This window comes from Mizuhopecten yessoensis, unplaced genomic scaffold (genome assembly GCF_002113885.1).
Source record: "Mizuhopecten yessoensis strain PY_sf001 unplaced genomic scaffold, ASM211388v2 scaffold11107, whole genome shotgun sequence".
In the NCBI taxonomy this organism is placed as follows: Eukaryota; Metazoa; Mollusca; class Bivalvia; order Pectinida; family Pectinidae; genus Mizuhopecten; species Mizuhopecten yessoensis.
Window position 1 is genome coordinate 9,371 of NW_018408883.1, and position 21,166 is coordinate 30,536.

The 21,166-nt window shown below is 36.0% G+C and overlaps 1 protein-coding gene across 2 annotated transcripts; it reads left to right on the forward strand.

The window, feature by feature from the left end:
• The first annotated feature begins 46 nt into the window (after positions 1-46).
• On the forward strand, positions 47-19,229 carry LOC110465922 (cilia- and flagella-associated protein 221-like). 2 transcript variants are annotated; one of them, XM_021522097.1, is made up of 22 exons: positions 47-323; positions 1,268-1,455; positions 1,790-1,885; positions 3,523-3,623; positions 4,082-4,185; positions 5,757-5,913; positions 6,590-6,710; positions 7,095-7,206; positions 7,659-7,711; positions 8,382-8,534; positions 9,029-9,121; positions 9,813-10,005; positions 10,486-10,616; positions 11,572-11,652; positions 12,925-13,032; positions 13,481-13,690; positions 14,324-14,476; positions 14,604-14,704; positions 15,200-15,289; positions 15,669-15,785; positions 17,156-17,227; positions 17,952-19,229. In XM_021522097.1, the coding sequence occupies exons 1-22, from the start codon at positions 185-187 to the stop codon at positions 18,076-18,078; spliced, it is 2,700 nt and encodes an 899-aa protein (XP_021377772.1). In that variant the 5' UTR covers positions 47-184; the 3' UTR covers positions 18,079-19,229. The 2 variants fall into 2 exon arrangements, with proteins under 2 accessions (XP_021377772.1, XP_021377773.1); XM_021522098.1 differs by lacking the exons at positions 15,669-15,785; positions 17,156-17,227; positions 17,952-19,229 and having other exon boundaries at positions 15,200-15,293.
• Positions 19,230-21,166: the final 1,937 nt, after the last annotated feature.

A 21,166-nucleotide genomic window follows, 5' to 3' on the forward strand; every position in this document is an offset into this window, starting at 1 on the left:
ACCAATCAGTAAATAAAACGAAATAACTGCTGTTTTCATAGAACTATTTTATTACATTCACCATATGTAGTGATACGGTCGTAAACAACATGGCGGAGAGTACTGTTCCAATATAGGAGAAAATCATGTAGACAGTACAGAGTTATTTCACTGTTTTATGATGGTGTATTAGCTACAAATCGAAATGCCAGCTGTTACTACGATGAGCAGGGCCTTTACGGACCCAGTTGGTCTGTCTGGCGAGAAAGGCCTGCTGATTGACACCATGCAACTCGTCGAGCCACGGAAACAACAAACAATTCCTAATCATCTGTTAGAAACAAGTATGGTTCGATTTAGTTCGATGACAAAATGGGGAAAATCATTGTTGACTTGTGGTGTATATATTACGTGTGTGTGTGTCGTAAAGTACTTTCAATTGCATGAAGAAGAAAATAAATAAAATAGGAAAAACTGAAAATCACTAATATGAAGGTGCTAGGATCTCCAACACCTGTGTATCTTACCAATTTATTCATGCATTTCCTCGGGACACGTGCATATGTCACTGTGGAAAATGTGTTGATTGGTCCTAATTTTAGCTCAAAGGCAGATTGAGAAATTAATGATTATGTCTTAGGTTCAACAAGTGTCATAAATGATGGTATAATTGAAGACCAAAATTAAACATTCATGTTAAATTCCACTCTGTTTTCATGTACATAAAACAACCCAAACATCGACATGATCTTCAATATAATGAAGTGGGTCGATTAACAGGAAGAAAGTACCAGGTAGAAATATTTCAATTGAATATATTGAAAATGATGCAAACTTCATTAGTGAATTAAGTTAAGTCTTAAATAAGGCATTAAGGCTGATTTCTTTATAAAATAGTTTACCAACAGTGTAATGTTCCATTTAAGATTAATTTATTCAATGTTATTTAAATACCTAAATTTCAAGTTCAATATATATATTGAAATTGCATGAATCAATATCCGTAATTATAATTGGGGTCTTTGAAATATATGACTTACCATTGGGTTGAAATTTATACAGCCCAAATAATTTTCTCATCTCCTTTTTAACAAAAGGATTGAAGCAGCTTACATGTAGATCATCAGAACATAAGGTCTATGTGAAAAATGTGCACATATTGTTGTGTTTCAAATGAATACAGATCTTTCATTCATTAAAATTAAATTGTTTTGTCACTTTTCACAGTGTACTTATTTATATTGCATGGAACTTATTTTAAACATAGCTTCATCATTTTACTTGGCAGAAATCTATTCAACTGTTGCCCAGAATGCTATGATACAGGCCAAACCTGCTGTGGTACACTTTGGAGGTTACAGTCTACACAAGAAACATGTCCAAACACTCAGTATTGTCAACGCCTCGACAGAAGTCATTAGGATGCATATCATTCCTCCTCAAACTAAATACTTTTACCTTAAATATAAGAAAACAGTGAGTACATACATTTATAAATATTTCTCATATTTTAATTACATGTACTTTGCCGTATTTGATTCTAGCGTAAATATATGGAATGAAAACTGATATAGCGTGAAACAATATGCAGAGAAGCTCAGTAAGAAATTTAAACATGGCGAACACCTGATCTTTTGGAATTTGCAAATTGTAACATTGAATAAATGTACCTTATTAGCTCACCTGGGACAAAGTGCCTACAAGCTTATGAGATGGTGCTGTACTGTCTATCATCTGTTCAATAAATTCCATTAAAAAAATGCCTTTTTTCCCATCCTGTTTGTTTACAATTTGTTTATCTGTATTGCAGGAGAGGTTAGTTCCTGGCCTTACAATAGAATGTACCATTGAGTTCACTGCGGATGAATGGCGCTACTACTACGACTGCATCAGGATAAATTGTCCTGTAAGTGTGAGAGATTTGTAATATTTCCTTCCCTGTTGTCATCTTTTACTCCAATAATCTTAATACACTGTTTCAATAATGAAAATTGTACAAAATTTCAGTTATAATAGATGTCTCCATAGTGAAGTATTGTGTAATATGACGTATTGTGATGTCAGACTTCTGCACAATGGAGACAATAGATGTGAAATCAAGATAAGAGAATTTGTAATAATGATGTCACGGAAATGGTGGTTTTTTTTTGCTTTGTTCACAAAACTTCATCATTTGATAAAAAGAAGATAAAATTTTGATTCCATTTTGTTTAAGATTGATGAAACTCATCACTGGATCTGTTTCATATATGAATTTGCTAGCTAGCTATAGGCTGACTAAAATTAGTAAGGCTTTTTTGAACTTGATTATTTTTTTATGTATATTTGTACGTATCTATGTATTAATACTAAGGCTAAGGAGAACAATTAGACAACGCGTTATGTTTAGAAAAAGAAAATAAGGTGACATTAATGATTATGTTTATGTGTAGAAGAATAAGATTATCTTTTTATGTTTATGTGAAGGCGGGAGGAGTATAAGTTCATGTTTTGTTTTAGGGAGAGGAGAACTTGGTGATCCCTATCCATGGCTAAGACAATGTGTTATGTTTATAGGGAAAAGTATAAGTTGATATTTTGTTTTAGGGAGAGGAGATTTTGGTGATCCCGATCCATGGCTAAGACAATGTGTTATGTTTATAGGGAAGAGTATAAGTTGATATTTTGTTTTAGGGTGAGGAGAACTTGGTGATCCCTATCCAAGGCTAAGACAATGTGTTATGTTTATAGGGAAGAGTATAAGTTGATATTTTGTTTTAGGGTGAGGAGAACTTGGTGATCCCTATCCAAGGCTAAGACAATGTGTTATGTTTATAGGGAAGAGTATAAGTTGATATTTTGTTTTAGGGTGAGGAGAACTTGGTGATCCCTATCCAAGGCTAAGACAATGTGTTATGTTTATAGGGAAAAGTATAAGTTGATATTTTGTTTTAGGGAGAGGAGATTTTGGTGATCCCGATCCATGGCTAAGACAATGTGTTATGTTTATAGGGTAGAGTATAAGTTGATATTTTGTTTTAGGGAGAGGAGATTTTGGTGATCCCGATCCATGGCTAAGACAATGTGTTATGTTTATAGGGAAGAGTATAAGGTGATATTTTGTTTTAGGGAGAGGAGAACTTGGTGATTCCTATCCATGGCTAAGACAATGTGTTATGTTTATAGGGTAGAGAATAAGTTGATATTTTGTTTTAGGGTGAGGAGAACTTGGTGATCCCTATCCAAGGCTAAGACAATGTGTTATGTTTATAGGGAAGAGTATAAGTTGATATTTTGTTTTAGGGTGAGGAGAACTTGGTGATCCCTATCCAAGGCTAAGACAATGTGTTATGTTTATAGGGAAGAGTATAAGGTGATATTTTGTTTTAGGGAGAGGAGAACTTGGTGATTCCTATCCATGGCTAAGACAATGTGTTATGTTTATAGGGTAGAGTATAAGTTGATATTTTGTTTTAGGGAGAGGAGATTTTGGTGATCCCTATCCATGGCTAAGACAATGTGTTATGTTTATAGGGTAGAGTATAAGTTGATATTTTGTTTTAGGGAGAGGAGAACTTGGTGATCCCTATCCATGGCTACCCAGTGATGAGTACGGATGACTTCCCACAACAGTTTAGTTTTCCTCCTGTACCTGTGGGACACAAGTAGGTCAATCCTCACAATGTACAATCCTGCTTCTATTTATAGACTCAATTTTTTTTAACGAATAGTCACAATGGTTGCCTGCATGTATAGCAATGTTAGTGATATCCATATAAGGTTGCAAAAGAGAAATCCAGTTTCCAATCTCATGAAATGCAGAACTTTTATTTTTTTAAATCTACAACATTCAAAATTGTCTCATAAAATATTGGTAAAACTTTACTCCATAATATTATTTCTTTTGATTATATGAAATATGCTTTATTTAAATTTTAAAAAACATATATTTCATTTTTTTTAAATTTAGAATTTAACTTTATGTAACTTTTTACCAATACTGGTCTGGAGGACATGCTTAGATCAAACAAGCTCGACCTATACTATGATAATAGTTCCTAACACTGCCATAGGTCTGCGATGTGTGAATTCTGGTTTCATGAATATTCATATTTCATTTTAGGATGACCAAAGTGTTTCCCCTGCGATGTGAAGCACCTATTGACTTTGAATTCAATTTGACGTACATCCAGCCACACCCATCATTTTCAGTCCAACCAATGACGGGTAAGTGTTTATTATCTGCACGGAGTAACTAATGATTGAGTGTTCACACATGTATCTATTACTATTTCTTCAGTTGAAGGGCTACGTTAGCCAAGTTGTTAAGGCATCTGACATTCTGCTACCACTAGCCCTCCACCACTGGGTCACAAGTTCGAGGCCTACGTGGAGCAGTCGCCAGGTACTGACCATCAGTAGGTCGGTGGTTTGTCTCCCTGGGAACGTGGCTTTCCTCCACCACCAAAACCTGGCACATCCTTAAATGACCAAAGCTGTTAACAGGACTTAATCAAAATACAAACAAACCAATTAAAACAAATCAGTAAAATGCTGAATCTGCAAACTACTTATTCGTATGCATTTTTTCAGGGCAAATTTCTCAAAACAGTAGCTAACTTGTAGCATCATTAGTTTTCCTTGAACAATATTGGAGGACATAAGTTTTTACCCTGTTTCGTATTCTGTATTCTTCCTGGTACAAAAGCCTCCCATCCCCCCACCCCCCATCACCACACACACCCACACACACACTTATCAAAGATGGGGAGAGTATGTACCCATCCCACACACACACTTATCAGAGATGGGGAGAGTATGTACCCATCCCACACACACACTTATCAGAGATGGGGAGAGTATGTACCCATCCCACACACACACACAACAAAGATGGGGAGAGTATGTACCCATCCCACACACACACTTATCAACGATGGGGAGAGCATGTGATGACCCCTTTTAAACATTTTCACATATCCATTTACGTTTGCCCACACACACACTTATAAAAGAGGGGGAGAGTATGCACCTCTCCCACACACACACATAGGTGACCATAACACACTTATCAGAGATGGGGGGAGGATGTACCCATCCCACACTCTCACTTATCAAAGATGGGGGGGGTATGTACCCATCCCACAGACACACTTATCAAAGATTGGGAGAGCATGTACCCATCCCACACCCACACTTATCAGAGATGGGGAGAGTATGTGCCCATCCCACACACACACATATCAAAGATGGGGAGAGAATGTACCCATCCCACACTCACACTTATCAGAGATGGGGCGAGTATGTACCCATCCCCCACACACACTTATCGAAGATGGGGAGAGTATGTTCCCCTCCCACACACACCCTTATCAAAGATGGGGAGCCTATGTCCCCATCCCACACACACGCTTATCAAAGATGGGGAAAGTATGTACCCATCCCACCCACACACTTATCAGAGATGGAGAGAGTATGTACCTCTCCCACACACACACATATCAAAGATGGGGAGAGAATGTACCCATCCCACACGCACACTTATCAAAGATGGTGAGAGTATGTACCCATCCCCCACACACACTTATAAAAGATGGGGAGAGTATGGACCCATCCCACACACACTTATCAAAGGTGGGAATAGTATGTACCCATCCCACACACACACTTATCAAAGATGGGGAGAGCATGTGATGACACCTTTTAAACATTTTCACATATCCATTTACGTTTGGATCTTTCTCTCAAAACTCAAACAAGATCCTAAAGTTTACTTATGTTTTATTTGTGATAAACAGGTGTGATACCAGCCCACGGGGAGAGTGAAGTGTCGGTGACCTTTGCTCCGTTAGAATTCCTCACAGCTATGATGAAGATTCAGTTAGTGATATCACAGTTTAACTCTAAACCAATCATCTGTAATTTTTGTGGGACCTCATTGCCAGGAATGTTAAAGTAAGTTATTATCAAAAGTATTTAAAAGCTACATTCAAATGTTATGTTCAAGTTTTATTCAAATGCAAGTCATATAAAAAATGTATAGGGAGGATTTCTTCTGATGATTTATTCACAGATTTGTAGTTCTTTGTTGCTTGACTGTGGCGTAAGGAAGGCTCATGTAGATTAAATGAACTGTAAACTAAAGCACTAGTTCATGAAAAAGTTGTTTGAGGACTTTTCCAGTTGCAAACCACCAAATGCAAGCTTTTCAGATTGTGGTTCAAACTTTCATTGATAAGCAAAAAGAAGTCAAGGATATCAATCAGATTTATTTTCATAGCATGTTCATGGTTACATAGCAAGCATGAAAAACCACCAATATTTATACAGTATATCTTTTGGAGCATAATCCTCCAAAAATATCCTTTATAATTAAGTCAATAACAGTAGATATAATGTATTATTACCTACAATTTTCTTGGTTAGAATTTAAAAGAAAAGAAAATTTCAGGAAGAACTTGGTTGGAGTTATTTAGCATATCAAATAGGAATTCAAACAGAAAGATATTCAACTTGAGTGAAAAGCGAGTACTGTTAGCCATGACATTGCAAAATTAATGTCGAAGTTTTAATCTTAACAACTAAATACAATATTGAATATTAGTCCTCATGCAGACTTTTGTTTTTATAGGGAAATATCGGAGCAGCAATATGAAAGTGAGGAGGTCCTTGACCCGCGAACACTGACCCCACTTGGAAGGTCAAGGAAGAAAAGACAGAAAGTCAAACCAAGAAAACCTGAAGTTCAACAGGTACACTAGCACACTGATGGCAGATTTTAGGTTTTAACTTTTATAAAATTTCAATGAATGTAATTGTATCTCTGTGTGTCCCGATTAGCATAAAGAAAGAAAGCAGTTTTCCAAGGAAACATCATTCCAACAGAATTATCCTTCACCATGGCAAATTGAATCATGTACTCATTTAAGGTATATTATATCATAGTTTTGTCTGAATATAATTTTCAAATTTAGTGCTTTAGCATGATTAAGAAAAAATTCTAGGAAGAGGATTTCAACTGTTTCCATGGTATGACAAAGGGACTAATTCCTCAGGGCAGAGCCAGGTCCCTGGTCTAATCTAGATAGCGTGGAGTAATGCCCCAGGTCTGACATATATAATCACTTGTATTACAGGACATAGAGTATGGAGGAGTAAGGTTTCCACCACAGTTAGACACACCCTATGCTGTAGCTCAGGTTTTAAACCAAGAACCGGGCAAACTTCGGGCCAAGGACTTCAGAGAAAGTAAGTCACAATGTCATGAATGGAAAGTCAATTATGATTATGTTAAAATGTATCTAACTTAAAATAATTTTGAAGTTGTTTACCAAATTTTATATCAGACAGAAGCTGAAATACTGATTTTATTGAAATATATGAAATAAAAATGTCAAATATTACAAAGTTTTGCAAGGAAAACCTATTCACCCGGTATATTCCACCATTAATCTCAAAACATTATCATGATGAAACACAAATCATTTAAAATCATTGATTTATATATAGTTTGTTTGTTGTAGCTTTCAAAGATGAAATTTAATGATAATGTCATTGATTGCATCCATTTATAGTGTTAATTATTGACTTACATCTTAACCCAGCATTTTGTACCTTTCAATAGTTTGCTTGATTCTAATGACACATTACCTCCATGTCTATTGTGAGTTAATAGCTAATCTGAACCTACTTTATTTTAGCTGTCATTACAAAGAGCAAAGACAAGCCAAAGGCTGCGACAAGGCAAATGAAAGTAAGTGTAACGTCAACAAATTAACACTTCCATTACGTCTTGCCATTTACAGCTGCTTTCCCAAATTTTACTTCCAAGTTTTAATTTTATGGTTATCAAAATACAACTGAATAAATGTAAATGCAGAATTTTTTTCTCAAAACCTGAATAAAAAAGTCATGATAAGTATTTTTTATTTTTTTTTAAATTCCTTAACCCAAAGCTTTTCTTTCATGAGTCTGGATAAAGAAGTTTAACTTTGTGTGTTAATTTGATTTAATGGGATATTAGTGGATGTAGGCATGTGGCTGCCTATACATCCAGATCAATATAATGTGGATTACATGTTACAATATACTGTATAACACGAAATGTTTGTGGGGACTTTCCTTCGTGGTTTGAAGCCATTTAGATCATTTCGTGGTACAAACTTTTGTGGATATCTGAAGTTAACAAACATGTGTATCATTCAATTTCGTTGTATTTAATTTCGTGGTTCAATAGTAACCACGAAAACCACAAATGTTTATACACAACTAACATTTCATGTTATATAGTATACCCTGATACATTAGACATACTGAATTGATCGTGCTAAAAAATCAAGTTTCTGATACATATATAAAAACTATATACCTTACAAAGTCTCACCTGTTATGATGTGAATGACCTGTGATCTTTGTGTTGCCAGGAGGCTGTGTTTGAGCACAGTGTGCGACAGAATGTGTACGAAGAAAGACAGAATCAATTACGATGGCAGGTCAAACTTGGTGATGATCAGATCACCAATGCTGACCGGGAGAAAATCTTGGTCGCCCGCAGCGATGCATGGGACCAGTACAAGGTACATATTATGATATTATATCACTTGGCCCATACGCCTTCATTCATTATTTTTTCCAGCATTCCCTCCGTCTAATAATATATATTTCACTATAGTACATGTGCATGTGTTAAATATTTTCCAAATGATCCACATTTTATGTTTGGTACACTGGAGAAGACTTAACTCATTCATCCTTGAAAACTCATAATGAACTATTCCAATCTTTGAATTGGAAGAGTTCAAATGTGTCTTCAGGGGTGAATGAGTTGATATACAGTACTGTCAAACTAAAATAAGAGGCCACCAACAGAAAATCCAAAAACAGGTCTCCTAAGGCCAAAACCTGTATAAAGGATCCTCATACAACTGCTAAAACTGATCTATTTGCCATGATATGGGTAGAATGACCACACCATAAAGTAGATGGAATTTAATTGTCTATTTATTTTTTCACTACCTATGTATTGCTCTACTGTGTGGCACTGAGTGTAATGAATATTTTGTATTGTCAGTATGAAAGGCGAGGAGATCCGATACCAGAGGAGGAATATTGTCGACAAGAAACGGCAACAACATTTAAACGTACCTTCCGAGAGTCAACAACAGTAAGTCTGCAATCAACACAAATGTATTGTTACTCTCCAGGTAAGAAATTCATTAATATTTGATTTCAGCTTTTGAAATAAAATATTGAATCACCCATATAATGTCTAGTATGTACTTAGTACTACAGATCATCTTACTAACAAATAAACCTTTTCTTGTTTGTAATGAATTCCCTGAGTCACCTAGCTCATAAAATATCCAACCATGTAACAAATTATGTCTATAGGCTACTAAGGGTATACCAATTTGAAAAAATTAAAACTAAAATAAAAGGTAAATGCAATAAGTAGAGAGTCTGAGCTGTGTAAGATTGGATAGACTTAATGTTAATTACTGTATACTGGGAAATTTTCACTACTGTTTAATTTTGCCCTTCGTAATGAGAGCAAATTTATCATTACAGCTGTTATTAATAAACAACATACTATTTATAGTAATTAAATGCTAAGGGGAAATTTTATACTTGGCAAAGATGGATTTTACCAGCGTAGGGCAAACAATTTACCATTTTATAGTATAAATGTTTGACGTTTTTCTGTTGTTGGTTAGTGACAGATAAATATTACCTATCAATCTGTTACCAGTAAAGTTGAGCCAGGACAAATGCAACTCCATAGTGCATATATTGTAAAAGAAATCTGGAATAAAAGAGAGAAAAAAAGAAATTTATTGTAACTTATTTGATTATAGTTGGCACTGGAGACAGCCAAGTTTGACACCTATTCAAATGATCTATGGGCCGTCCGCCATGCTGCACTTGCACGGTTTGCACAAACAGCTCGGAAGGTCATCCTGCACGCCAGGGTCAACCACAAACTGAACTCGCTACGAAAGATGGTGGTGGACTGGAGAAAGGAGAAATACAGTGTTGGAACTGTGCCGCGTATGTACCGCATAGAGAAAGTGTACCTTCATGACATTCCAAAATTCAAAAAATCATCCAAATAATGCATAAAATCATCACAATAATGCATAAAATCATCACAATAATGCATAGAGCAATTCTAAGAACAAATGTAATCAAGTAAGTTGAGTCTACTTTTGTAAGGTTTCTGAATAGACGGTATGTAATGTGAAATCAGATTTTCATGGGGACACAATTTCGTGGTTTTCCTAAAAACACCAATCCTGGCCGGGTACATGCATGATTCGTTGATCACTATTTAGCTTGTACCCACGAAAGCTGGCAGCATCACTCAAATGGAAATCACCTTATTGTCAAACCTATAATTACTTTGTGGACATTTGAATTTGTGGTTCAAAAGTACCCATGGAATTAAAGACATAAAAAAACCTCCAGACACTTTGTGATTTCACAGTACACACCTCGCTTGTTTAAAATGCTTCATTGTATATTTAACAGAGGAGCACAAAGACAAGGTAGAGGATGAGGAACAAAAAGAAATGATTCCTGCAAATTTACCACTCGAGTATCCCAAGGTGAAAAAACACCAGTTTGTCACCTACGCTACTCCTAATGTCAAGGACGACATGGTGAGTGTGTTTAACACTAGTCTGACATTTCAAAGTTTAGCAATATCTGACTATACATAAAATACTGCACTCTGATAGGTTAAATGTCAATATCACCACAATAACCTAGTCAGATATGACTGGACATTCACAGAAGGCGGGGTAGAGACACAACGTCCTAGATAAGTTAGGTTTCTTCAATTTCTTCGTTGATTGTGCCGTGGATACCAAGAAGGTATACAGAGTTTGTGCTGCCCCAGCTGGTGTAAGTGAAAATCCAGGAAAAAGTGCAAACGACACGGCAAATCTCTTCCAAACGCCAGAATTTATTGGAGCATCTATACAAAGATGAATGCTAAGATCAAATCTTAGCAAAATTCAACCACTGTTAAGGGAATTTCTTTGGAGTTTTAATCGTTTAAGATGAAACTTCTAATGAGTCACTCTCAAGTATTATGGATCTCTTTTGAGTTACATTACCACCAAAAATTAACATTAATAATTTTGGGACTAGAATAGTCTCGTTTGGCAGCCTATAACCAGAGGTTTAAAGATGTTTTAGTGGCTTTCTGAATTTTCTTTTTCTATAAACTACATGTATATCATTAAGGAATTAACAATATCAAAAGAAAAATGGCAGGAATGGGGAACCTTTTTTTTAAAGCCAATTGTTGGAGGTGTTGACATTTTTCTTCACAGAAAAAGTGACTTTCTGAGTGTCTCATCCAGGACAGCTCAAATTAGTGGATTGAATATCAAGCTTGTAAAATTTGAAAATAATAGCACATTGACACAGATTCCTAGTGTTTCGGGTTAGTTCAGAAGAATGTGAATCTAATATTTTTTTATGGTTGACACAGGCTCTTGATGTCCTGTGCATAAGATACCTTTTAACCGTTTATTGTATTTTGACACAGGCTATTGCTGCCCAGTTTAAAGTATCTTTTAATTAACCTTTGATTATATTTTGACACAGGCTCCAGATGCCCTGGGGAAGGTTCCATTCACACCTACAGATGTAGTGGTGAAACGGAAGGTACCATACTTCCAACTAAAGGTAAGTTATTTTGGATCAATTCATTTGTTTTTAAACTTTATCAATGTATAATAAATAAAATTTTAAAGGTAAACACTTTCAATTTTGCAGACTATGTATTCATTTTTGAAATCCTTAAAATTTTAAAAAAATATCAGAATCCTTCCACAAACTTTCTATTCCTTATTTTCTCTGAAAACTGTAGGTTGATTCAGACTATAGATCCCATGTCACTGTGTATGGTATTGTTGTGTTACTATTCTATAAATCCCATTTCACTGTGTATGTGGTTGTGTTACTATTCTAGAAATCCCATGTCACTGTTTATGTTGTTGTGTTACTATCCTATAAATCCCATGTCACTGTGTATAATGTTGTTGTGTTACTATCCTATAAATCCCATGTCACTGGGTATGATGTTGTTGTGTTCCTATTCTATAAATCCCATTTCACTGTGTATGTGGTTGTGTTACTATTCTAGAAATCCCATGTCACTGTGTATTTTGTTGTGTTACTATTTTATAAATCCCATGTCACTGTGTATAATGTTGTTGTGTTACTATTTTTTAATCCCATGTCACTGTGTATTTTGTTGTGTTACTATTTTATAAATCCCATGTCACTGTTTATGTTGTTGTGTTACTCTTCTATAAATCCCATGTAACTGTATATGTATGATGTTCTTGTGTTACTATTCTATAAATACCATGTCAGTGTGTATGATGTTTTTGTGTTACTATTCTATAAATCCCATGTCAGTGTGTATGATGTTGTTATGTTACTATTCTATAAATCCCATGTCACTGTGTATGATGTTGTTATGTTACTATTCTATAAATACCATGTCAGTGTGTATGTATGATGTTGTTGTGTTACTATTCTATAAATCCCATGTCACTATGTATGATGTTGTTGTGTTACTATTCTATAAATCGCATGTCACTGTGTATGATGTTGTTGTGTTACCATTCTATAAATCCCATGTAACTGTATATGTATGATGATGTTGTGTTACTATTCTATAAATCCCATGTAACTGTATCTGTATGATGTTGTTGTGTTACTATTCTATACATCCCATGTCACTGTGTATGATGTTGTTGAGTTACTATTCTATAAATCCCATGTAACTGTATATGTATGATGATGTTGTGTTACTATTCTATAAATCACATGTCACTGTGTATGGTATTGTTGTGTTACTATTCTATAAATCCCATGTCACTGTGTATGTTGTTGTGTTACTATTCTATAAATCCCATGTCACTGTGTATGATATTGTTGTGTTACTAGGTCCCACAGCAGTACAAGATCCAAGGTTACAGAAACCACGACGTGCACTCTGCCTCTGGTGGATATGTGGCTCCAAAGCTGGCACGCCCGCTGAGGTTCGGGGCAGAGGTCAGTTGAGGCGGAAACATTGAGAGAGGAGAAATATATCACAAACGCCTTGTCTGTGTTAATATTGTGTCACGTGTTATATCCACATCACAGCATGTCATATAGCAAACTAATTGATGATCAAAGAGAATATATAGTTTAAACATTTTAAGTATATTATTATATAAATCCAACAGACATTTGTTCAGGTCCAGTACCCATGAACAATACTGTTGATATAAGTCATGAGACATATATTTACAAAATCAACAAGACAAATATAATTGTAATACTTTCAAGCCCTGCGTCTATCTTAAGGCGACTACATTAAATGCCTTATATATGTAGGTTACAACATTGCGACAATAGTAGAAACTTAAAGATTGGCACCATTTAAAAACTTTACGATAATTAACTGGTTAACACTGGTTACTTACTACCTTGTATGAGATAATATTTTGGTTGACAGGAAGAAGTGATTAGCGTGCCCGACGCTCCTGTACCAGCTGGTATGTCACAGGTACGCAGCAGCGTGACCGTGGATATTTCAGAAGAAAGGGAGGTAACCGTGGTGCCCCAGGAAACAATAATATCAGAGGAAGTGAAGATGAAGCCAGTCCCTCTCATCCCACCGTCGTCACTATTCCAACCTGTAGAATATCCATCACTGCATATATTTGTACGTATCATGTCGTCATTACCTATGACAGGGTTCATTTAACATAATTCAGGTTGTTTTAAGATGTTCATAACAGCAATTCCTTTGCCGGATTAGTAATTTATATCAACTCAAACACACAAAGCTCTTTCCATGAAAATGTCGGCAAGCTAGAGCAAACAACACATTTCTACTTGTCTTACTTTATATTTTAACTTTAATCGTGGATACTGCAGACAAAGAAACTGTTGTGTATTAGGGGCACTTTAGCAAGTCTATGATAATCAATTCTTCAGAATGAAATGACAATTCTTCTCAAACATACATACTGTAAGTGTGGTTACACATTGGGGTGAAAGTCAGTTGTTTTAATAAGTGATTGCAAACTCGTTTCTAATTCTGTTAAATGCTGTGATCAAACTTAATTATATTTAAACGACCATCTTGATGACGTAACCATTTTGAAATGTTCTCTATAGTGGTTGCCCAATACTGTGTTCAATCTAAATTTCATAATCAGCTGTCTTATTGTACATGTACATTATGTAACATAGCTGCCAAAATTTAACCAAAATTGTCACATGGCCGAGAAAAATAAAAAGTGTCCTCGTGAACTCTTTTTTTTTTTTTTACTATTGTTTTATTGTTCCACAGAACCCGTCCCCTGGACTACAGGTGTTCCAGTCCCCCATGCCTTATGCAGAGGTTGACTCTGACTTCCATTTGTGTCCGTTACCGCGATACTTCCGGACAGATCACGCTTCAAATCCACATACTGCTACACAGAGGAAATACTTGGATAGGGAGGTGAGGTGTTTTAATCTGATCCGAGTCTTTAAATTTCTTGAAAATTTAGATGTATACAAAAGAATATTTATCATTAAAAATATTTTTAGACCATTACAGTAACTGTAATTCAATATTCTTATTTCAGGATGTGATTCGTGGAATCATGGCATGGAAGAAATTTCCTTCTCAAGGACTGACCTCGCTGACCAACACCCCAACACTGACCAATGTCTGGGTTCCCAGGTGGTATGTAATTTCATTCGTTACCATCCGGTTTTGATTTGTAGCAAGCTGTGACAATGATAGTGGTTACAGATTAAAGGGAAATGTGTCTTTCATATCTGAATCCAAATGCATGGAACCATTATATACAATTATTCTGAAGCTCCAAATCAACATACTTCTAAGTCAATACTGTATACTGGGAAATTTTCATAACAGTTTAACTTTTGCCTTTTGCCCTCTCCCCAATGAGGGCGAATTTATCTTGACAGCAAATGTTGGTACATAACATGCACTATATAGTGATTACTTGTGAATGGTGAAATTAACACTGGACGAACAAGGATTTTATCGGCAAACGGTGAATATCTGATTAGGTGAAGGTCTTCTGGTATAGAGTTGAGTGTGGTGTTTATTTAACATGAAACAAGGAATCACAAAGTAAATATAGGTAGAACTTGCTACTATAGACACAGGTTTCTTGGCTGTTGACGCTAAATTGTTTTTATGATGTTTCAGGGACGATCCATTTGGAGGAGAAATGTTAACGTCCACTGTCCCAACAGTGCTCGACTCACTGCCCGAGGATGACAAGAAAAACATTGAAGAGTGAGTAACAATATGTATGGATGATATTTCTTGACACAATAGCAGTCGATCAACATTTGACCTCTTTAGACATGTCCGAAGGATATGTGGTTAACAGAACAGAGTCAATAATCCAGGAGGTCTTTTATCAGTGACCTGTTTTAAGAGACTAACCTCTAGAATTATCAAAAGTGGTGGCTTAACACAGGTGCAAGGTCTCTTAGTACAGGTTCAGCTCACATAATAAAACCACTACAATGGTGAATAGTAAAACTGGTCTTTTAACACAGGTAGTCTCTTAAAAGAGGTGGTCGCATGAGACAGTACGACTGTATTTTGTGCAATTTCCTAGTCACAACATTTACAGACATAGGGTTAACTTTATTCCTCCGTTCCACAGGGAAGACACAGAGGAGGATACAGTGGCTGCTCCAGCTGTTATACTTACTCCAGACATGGTGAATGCTCAGTTTCCAGTGCTCGACCCCAACGGACCATCAGACGAAAAGATTTCAGCGTAAGCAGTTATTTCTTTTATCCATCCATCTGTAGAGGGAATCTTGTTCAGACATCTTAGTTTTCATCCAAATTTCTCGAAACTCCACTGATGTAATCATGGCACTCTGAGGTCCTCTTCTCTTTTATGCCCCTTTTTAAGATGAATAGACAAATCTTGTCCCGACACCTCGTTTTCATTTAAAATTTGTGAAACTCTATACATAAATCTCTTAACTCATAAGTTGTGTACATGTGTAATTCTTTTTCTTCCCCATCCACCTAATCCAAAGAACCAAGTGGGCTTATGCGGTGGTATGACATCCATCATCTCTCAGTNCCCCCCCCCCCCCCCCCCATCCCCACTAGGGTTAGAGGAGCATGGTCATATAAGAGATAAGTCTAAATCTTACAAATCATACTAATTCTGTAGGGGTGCTGGGATATAAACAAAATTCAATATAGTCTAGAGCATCCTTGGGCCAAGAGAACTTATTGTATAAGCAAAGGCGAGGTTCCCTGGAGCTAAGAGTGGGTTGAGAAGTTGGAATTCAAGGACAGTTAATTTGCTTTGAAGTCCTACTCCTAAACCGAGTGTGACCATAGGCATAGTTGGTTTGAAATATGTTTTATCTTGAGAAAACGGGGCTTCGATAGAGGAGTTTTCGTGGCCCTCTGATGATAACTTTCAAGAGTTTGGTAACGACATTCATCTGTTGAAGAAATAATCTGCACCTTAATTGAGCTCAGCCCCTATCAACCTTAACCCTGACTGTTCCCAAGAACACCTTTATTGAGCTCAGCCCCTATCAACCATGACCCTGACTGTTTCCAAGAACACCTTTGTTGAGCTCAGCCCCTATCAACCTTGACCCTGACTGTTCCCAAGAACACCTTTCACATATTCACTTGTCCTAGGAATGCCCTTCCAAATCATATTCAAATGTCTTCACACATACTTCAGGAGAAGGGTTTTAAAAGCTTACCCTCATTTAACCCTATTTACCTTTTGTCCTAAGGGAAACACTTTTTTTAAATAAAACTTTCAATTTTGTTGGCCCTCAAATCAAAATTCCTTCACTTTTACCTAATCCTATTTCCCCTATTTAGCCCAAATTATCTCTCCCAGGTGGACCAAATCCTGCCCTCAGGAACCACACTCTTCATTTAATCATACAATACATTCCTTTTATAACAGATGATCTGGCCATGCTAAATGAAGTTAAAATCTAAATTTTACCTGACATCACAGACGTCCATTTATAATACAGATGTACACATCTATTGGCGAGTTTTTGACAGCGTAATGAAAATTTGATCAAATAATGATATATTATTAAGTTACCTGGTATTAATTGTGTATTGTCAAATTGTTTACTGTTTTATTTTCAGGGACTCTTTCCCGTATGGCAATAAGTTACCTACAACCAACATTCCTGTGTCCAGCAACGGTCCAGTCCCAAGGTAAAACTGCAATTATTGGGATCAAGGAATATCATGAATTATTAATGTTTTAAAATCTGATCCTCTGAACAGTCATTCAAATATACAAAATATTGGGGTTTTTTTATGAACTATTCACTCTAGAAACTTTTGAGGTTAGAGTAGGTATTCAATTCTATTTATTGTCATATGATACTAATGGTTGTGAAGGTGATCACCTTTTTAACACATTAGACCAACTTATGTACTGACTATATGTGCATCTATGTGATGATTGGAATAACTCTATGATTGGAATGTTTTGATGCAAAATTTGAGTTACTGCCCCAATTTGTTGGAGTTATGGCTGTTTAACTTAAAAACTTAATTGTAGTTATGGCCCCCCAAGATTTGAGATAATGAGCTGAAAATTTAAATGTGGTGGCTTTTTTAAGACATAGAGAATGATGTTTGAGCCAGACTCAGTTTCCTTTGGTTTTCTCTGCTTTTTGTTTTTGGCAGAGTTATGGCCCTTTTACTTACCCATATCATTTAATATAAATGGTTTTTTGGTTGTTTTTCCTTATTGCCTCAAGACATTCAGCTCGTATGAATCTGTCGTCCCTTTTTCTCTCTGTTAGGAAAGTCCCAAGATATTTGTCCCTTATTATTCCTTTTCACCATAACATCTTTCCGTTTTGCATTTTCACCATTTGGTTGCGTACTTCATACAGATATATCAATATATCAACTGTTGTTATTACAGAGAGAAGAGAGAACAAGAGATGGAATATTTTATGACCAAAAAATATAATCGACTTGGAGCCAAAATACAGGGCAAGACCAACACTTTGAACCTTCAAGTGACTGACCCCAATATCCTGCTGCAGTGAGGGCAGCAGTATGATTGACAGAGAACAATGTTGATCATACAGGAAGTGGTTCACTGATTCAAGCAAAGCTGACTGTTCTGTGATATGTACAAAGGAAACAGTTTATTAATATTTATAATTCCACTGCACAACACTCGTACAAAATTGGTATTATCTCATTCACAAGTGCTTAAAGATATCCAGAGATATTTCTTCAATATTCCTTCTATATTTTGACAGGTAAAACTATTCATTTCTGTTGTATAGAATACAGTAAAACCTTGTTATACTGCCACCATTTCCTGTTTGAGGGACATTTTGTTGTTATAACAGGGTTTGGCAACACACCAAAGGGTACTTATAAAAGTGTTTTAAGAAATGAAAAGGTAAGCTTGACTTGTTGGCAGTGAGTAAGGTAGCAAATGAAACAAGAGGCATTATATCAAGGTTTGTTTGTACAAGTAATGAGGCAAATTCTGGAAAATGTCTATTGCATACATGTTCTTGTACCAATTCAGTTTATGTTTCATTCCTTTGTAACCTATGATAGTTAAATGTTGTGCTGACTAACTGAGGGTCAGAGGTAAAGGATGTCAGAACAACGGCTCAGGACGACAGGAATATAAAGCAGTTTGTACTTAAAAGTGGAAATGATCATGGTGCGAAATTTATCACGTTTGAGTAAATTAGCACAAAAATATCCACACACGAGTATATATACTGATGATGTGGTAAAAATGTAAACGTCGATGTTATTGTAGAAATAGAAATTAAACAAAAGACTGTTCTGTTTTATTTCTATAATACATGACAATTGTATATATGTATAGAATTTATTTTCGCAACCATTGTCAAGGGGGAAAAATTTCAACACCACGATAAGTTTCAGAGATACAACATGACCATTTGTACACATGAGATTTTCCACTTTAACAGTACAATTACGATGTATTTCGGTATCAACCCACAAAAAGTTGTGCTCATCGTGTACCAAACTATATTGTCTTTGTTTGGTTTTGTTGTCTGATGTAAAACCTGAGAAACAAAAGTGAAGATGATTGGTCTCGTGTATATATGTATACCGTTAAATTATACTGTTCTATCGTGAGCAGAACTGCACTGTGACTAGAGTGAACTTATAAATGTACTATTAAAGATAATTTTTTAAAGTGTGCAGTGTCTACTGTATTCTGTATAACGATGTTAATACTTTACACAAGTGGATTCCTGTCTTCACCAACTTCACTATATATCTTTGGTGCATTGTTGACATTTTATAAAAGTAAATTAAATGGGATCTACTGACATTTCCGACACTTCACCTTATAAGTATTACTCATAAAACATTTTAATCCTACCAGGGGTTCAAAAATAAAATTATCCAGCAGTACAGCCTGCACACAGTATAATGTTTAGTGGTTGAAATAGCAAGAATTGGTTGTACAGGGTTCAACATCCTTTCAGCTAGTTATTTAAGGAGATAGAATATGGCTGAGGAACAGACAGATAAATTGACAGATGAGGTCCAGAGGCCTGAATAGCTCTCACCTGATCTTTACATATATAAAACCGGATGCATGCATTCCAAACTTGGAGCAAATAATAAGTCTGTGTGCTTTAATTACTTTAATGCAGAAATCTAAGATAGCTTCCTGGCAAACATTTTGATTATCCAATCCATCTCACATTGCAGCTTGTGTAACCAAGGACCAAGGGGATCACGATATTATGTTTCATACATGATCCTTATGTAGTTCCCGAAAAATACCGGTAACAACTTCAAATATGAAATTCAAGATGGTTGCCTGGTGGCCATTTTGCTTTTCCCATCCATCTCGAATTGGCGTATTTTACAACTACAAACCAAGAGAATAGGGCAAAGTTCTGAAAAACATTGGTAACAAACTTCATTTTCAAAACTCAATATGGCTGCCAGTTTTTGTTTTTCTGGTAAATCTCAAATTGGAGCTCGAGCATGCAAGAAAATGGACCTTTGTCACCAAATGCAAGAGGATCACGAATACCAAGTTCACGTGTGTGAAATAGAAATACCAGCTACAAATAGTTTGCAAGGGGACTGTGCTAATGACTGAAATGAGAGCCACTGGACCACAAACCATTAGTGATTTGAACGGCCGATGCACAGTAAACCTACACACATGTATATATTTGTAAAACACATTTTGATTAGGCGAAAAGACCTATTTGATGGCTTTGGATGGCTCAGTGCGGAGTACAAAAACAGGTAATGATGACCTATGTTTTGACATTTAACCTTACTCTTTGAACAATTTTGTGCACGGCATATCTGTTATACTATTTCACTAGGATTAACCAGATTTAGTACTCTCGCACCTCAGAGATATCTGAGGTCATACCCCATGCTAGATTTTTCCATCTCATCCGATATGCTGGTATTGTTTGATGTTGTTTGGATATCTGATGTTGTAGGTAAAATATAATCTACACTGTGAAATACGTCGTCTCCTTTGTAAGGACATACTACATTTTTACGTGGAAGCATTCAAATGTAGCATTAGTAGAGGTCATTTTTATTTGAGACCCCAGACAGGATACTTGTAGTCCTTAGCAAAATTGATTTTTTTTTCGAACTAAAAAGTGAGAGAACATGAACCCATTACCTGTAACTCAGTCGAGGGCTAAGATTCTGTAACATAATACCAATCGAGGCATAAGCCGAGGTTAGGAAATTACAGAATCCCGGCCCGAAACTGAGATAAGCCTATCCCGCTCAGTTACAGGTATATCTAATGATGGCGTGATGCAAAATTCTTTGACCTCTGACTTCAACCAACTTGATAGCCCTTATCTAACCATGCATGGCTTAATACCTGCACATGGCCATTGACCTCTTGATTCAACTGTTTAACACATTTGGCCCTGTGACTTTGCAAGTGGGCTTCATTTTGAAGATCTAGGTAGATGTCATCTGAATTGGATACTACTATAAAAGGTGGAGTTCTCGCCATGTGAAAATATTTGCAACGTGACTCAATTGATCACTGTGTGGAAATGTTCATATAGGTAAGTGTTCTGAAATCCATTTATTATGCTATGTATTATCTATAATCTATTTTTGGATGTGGAA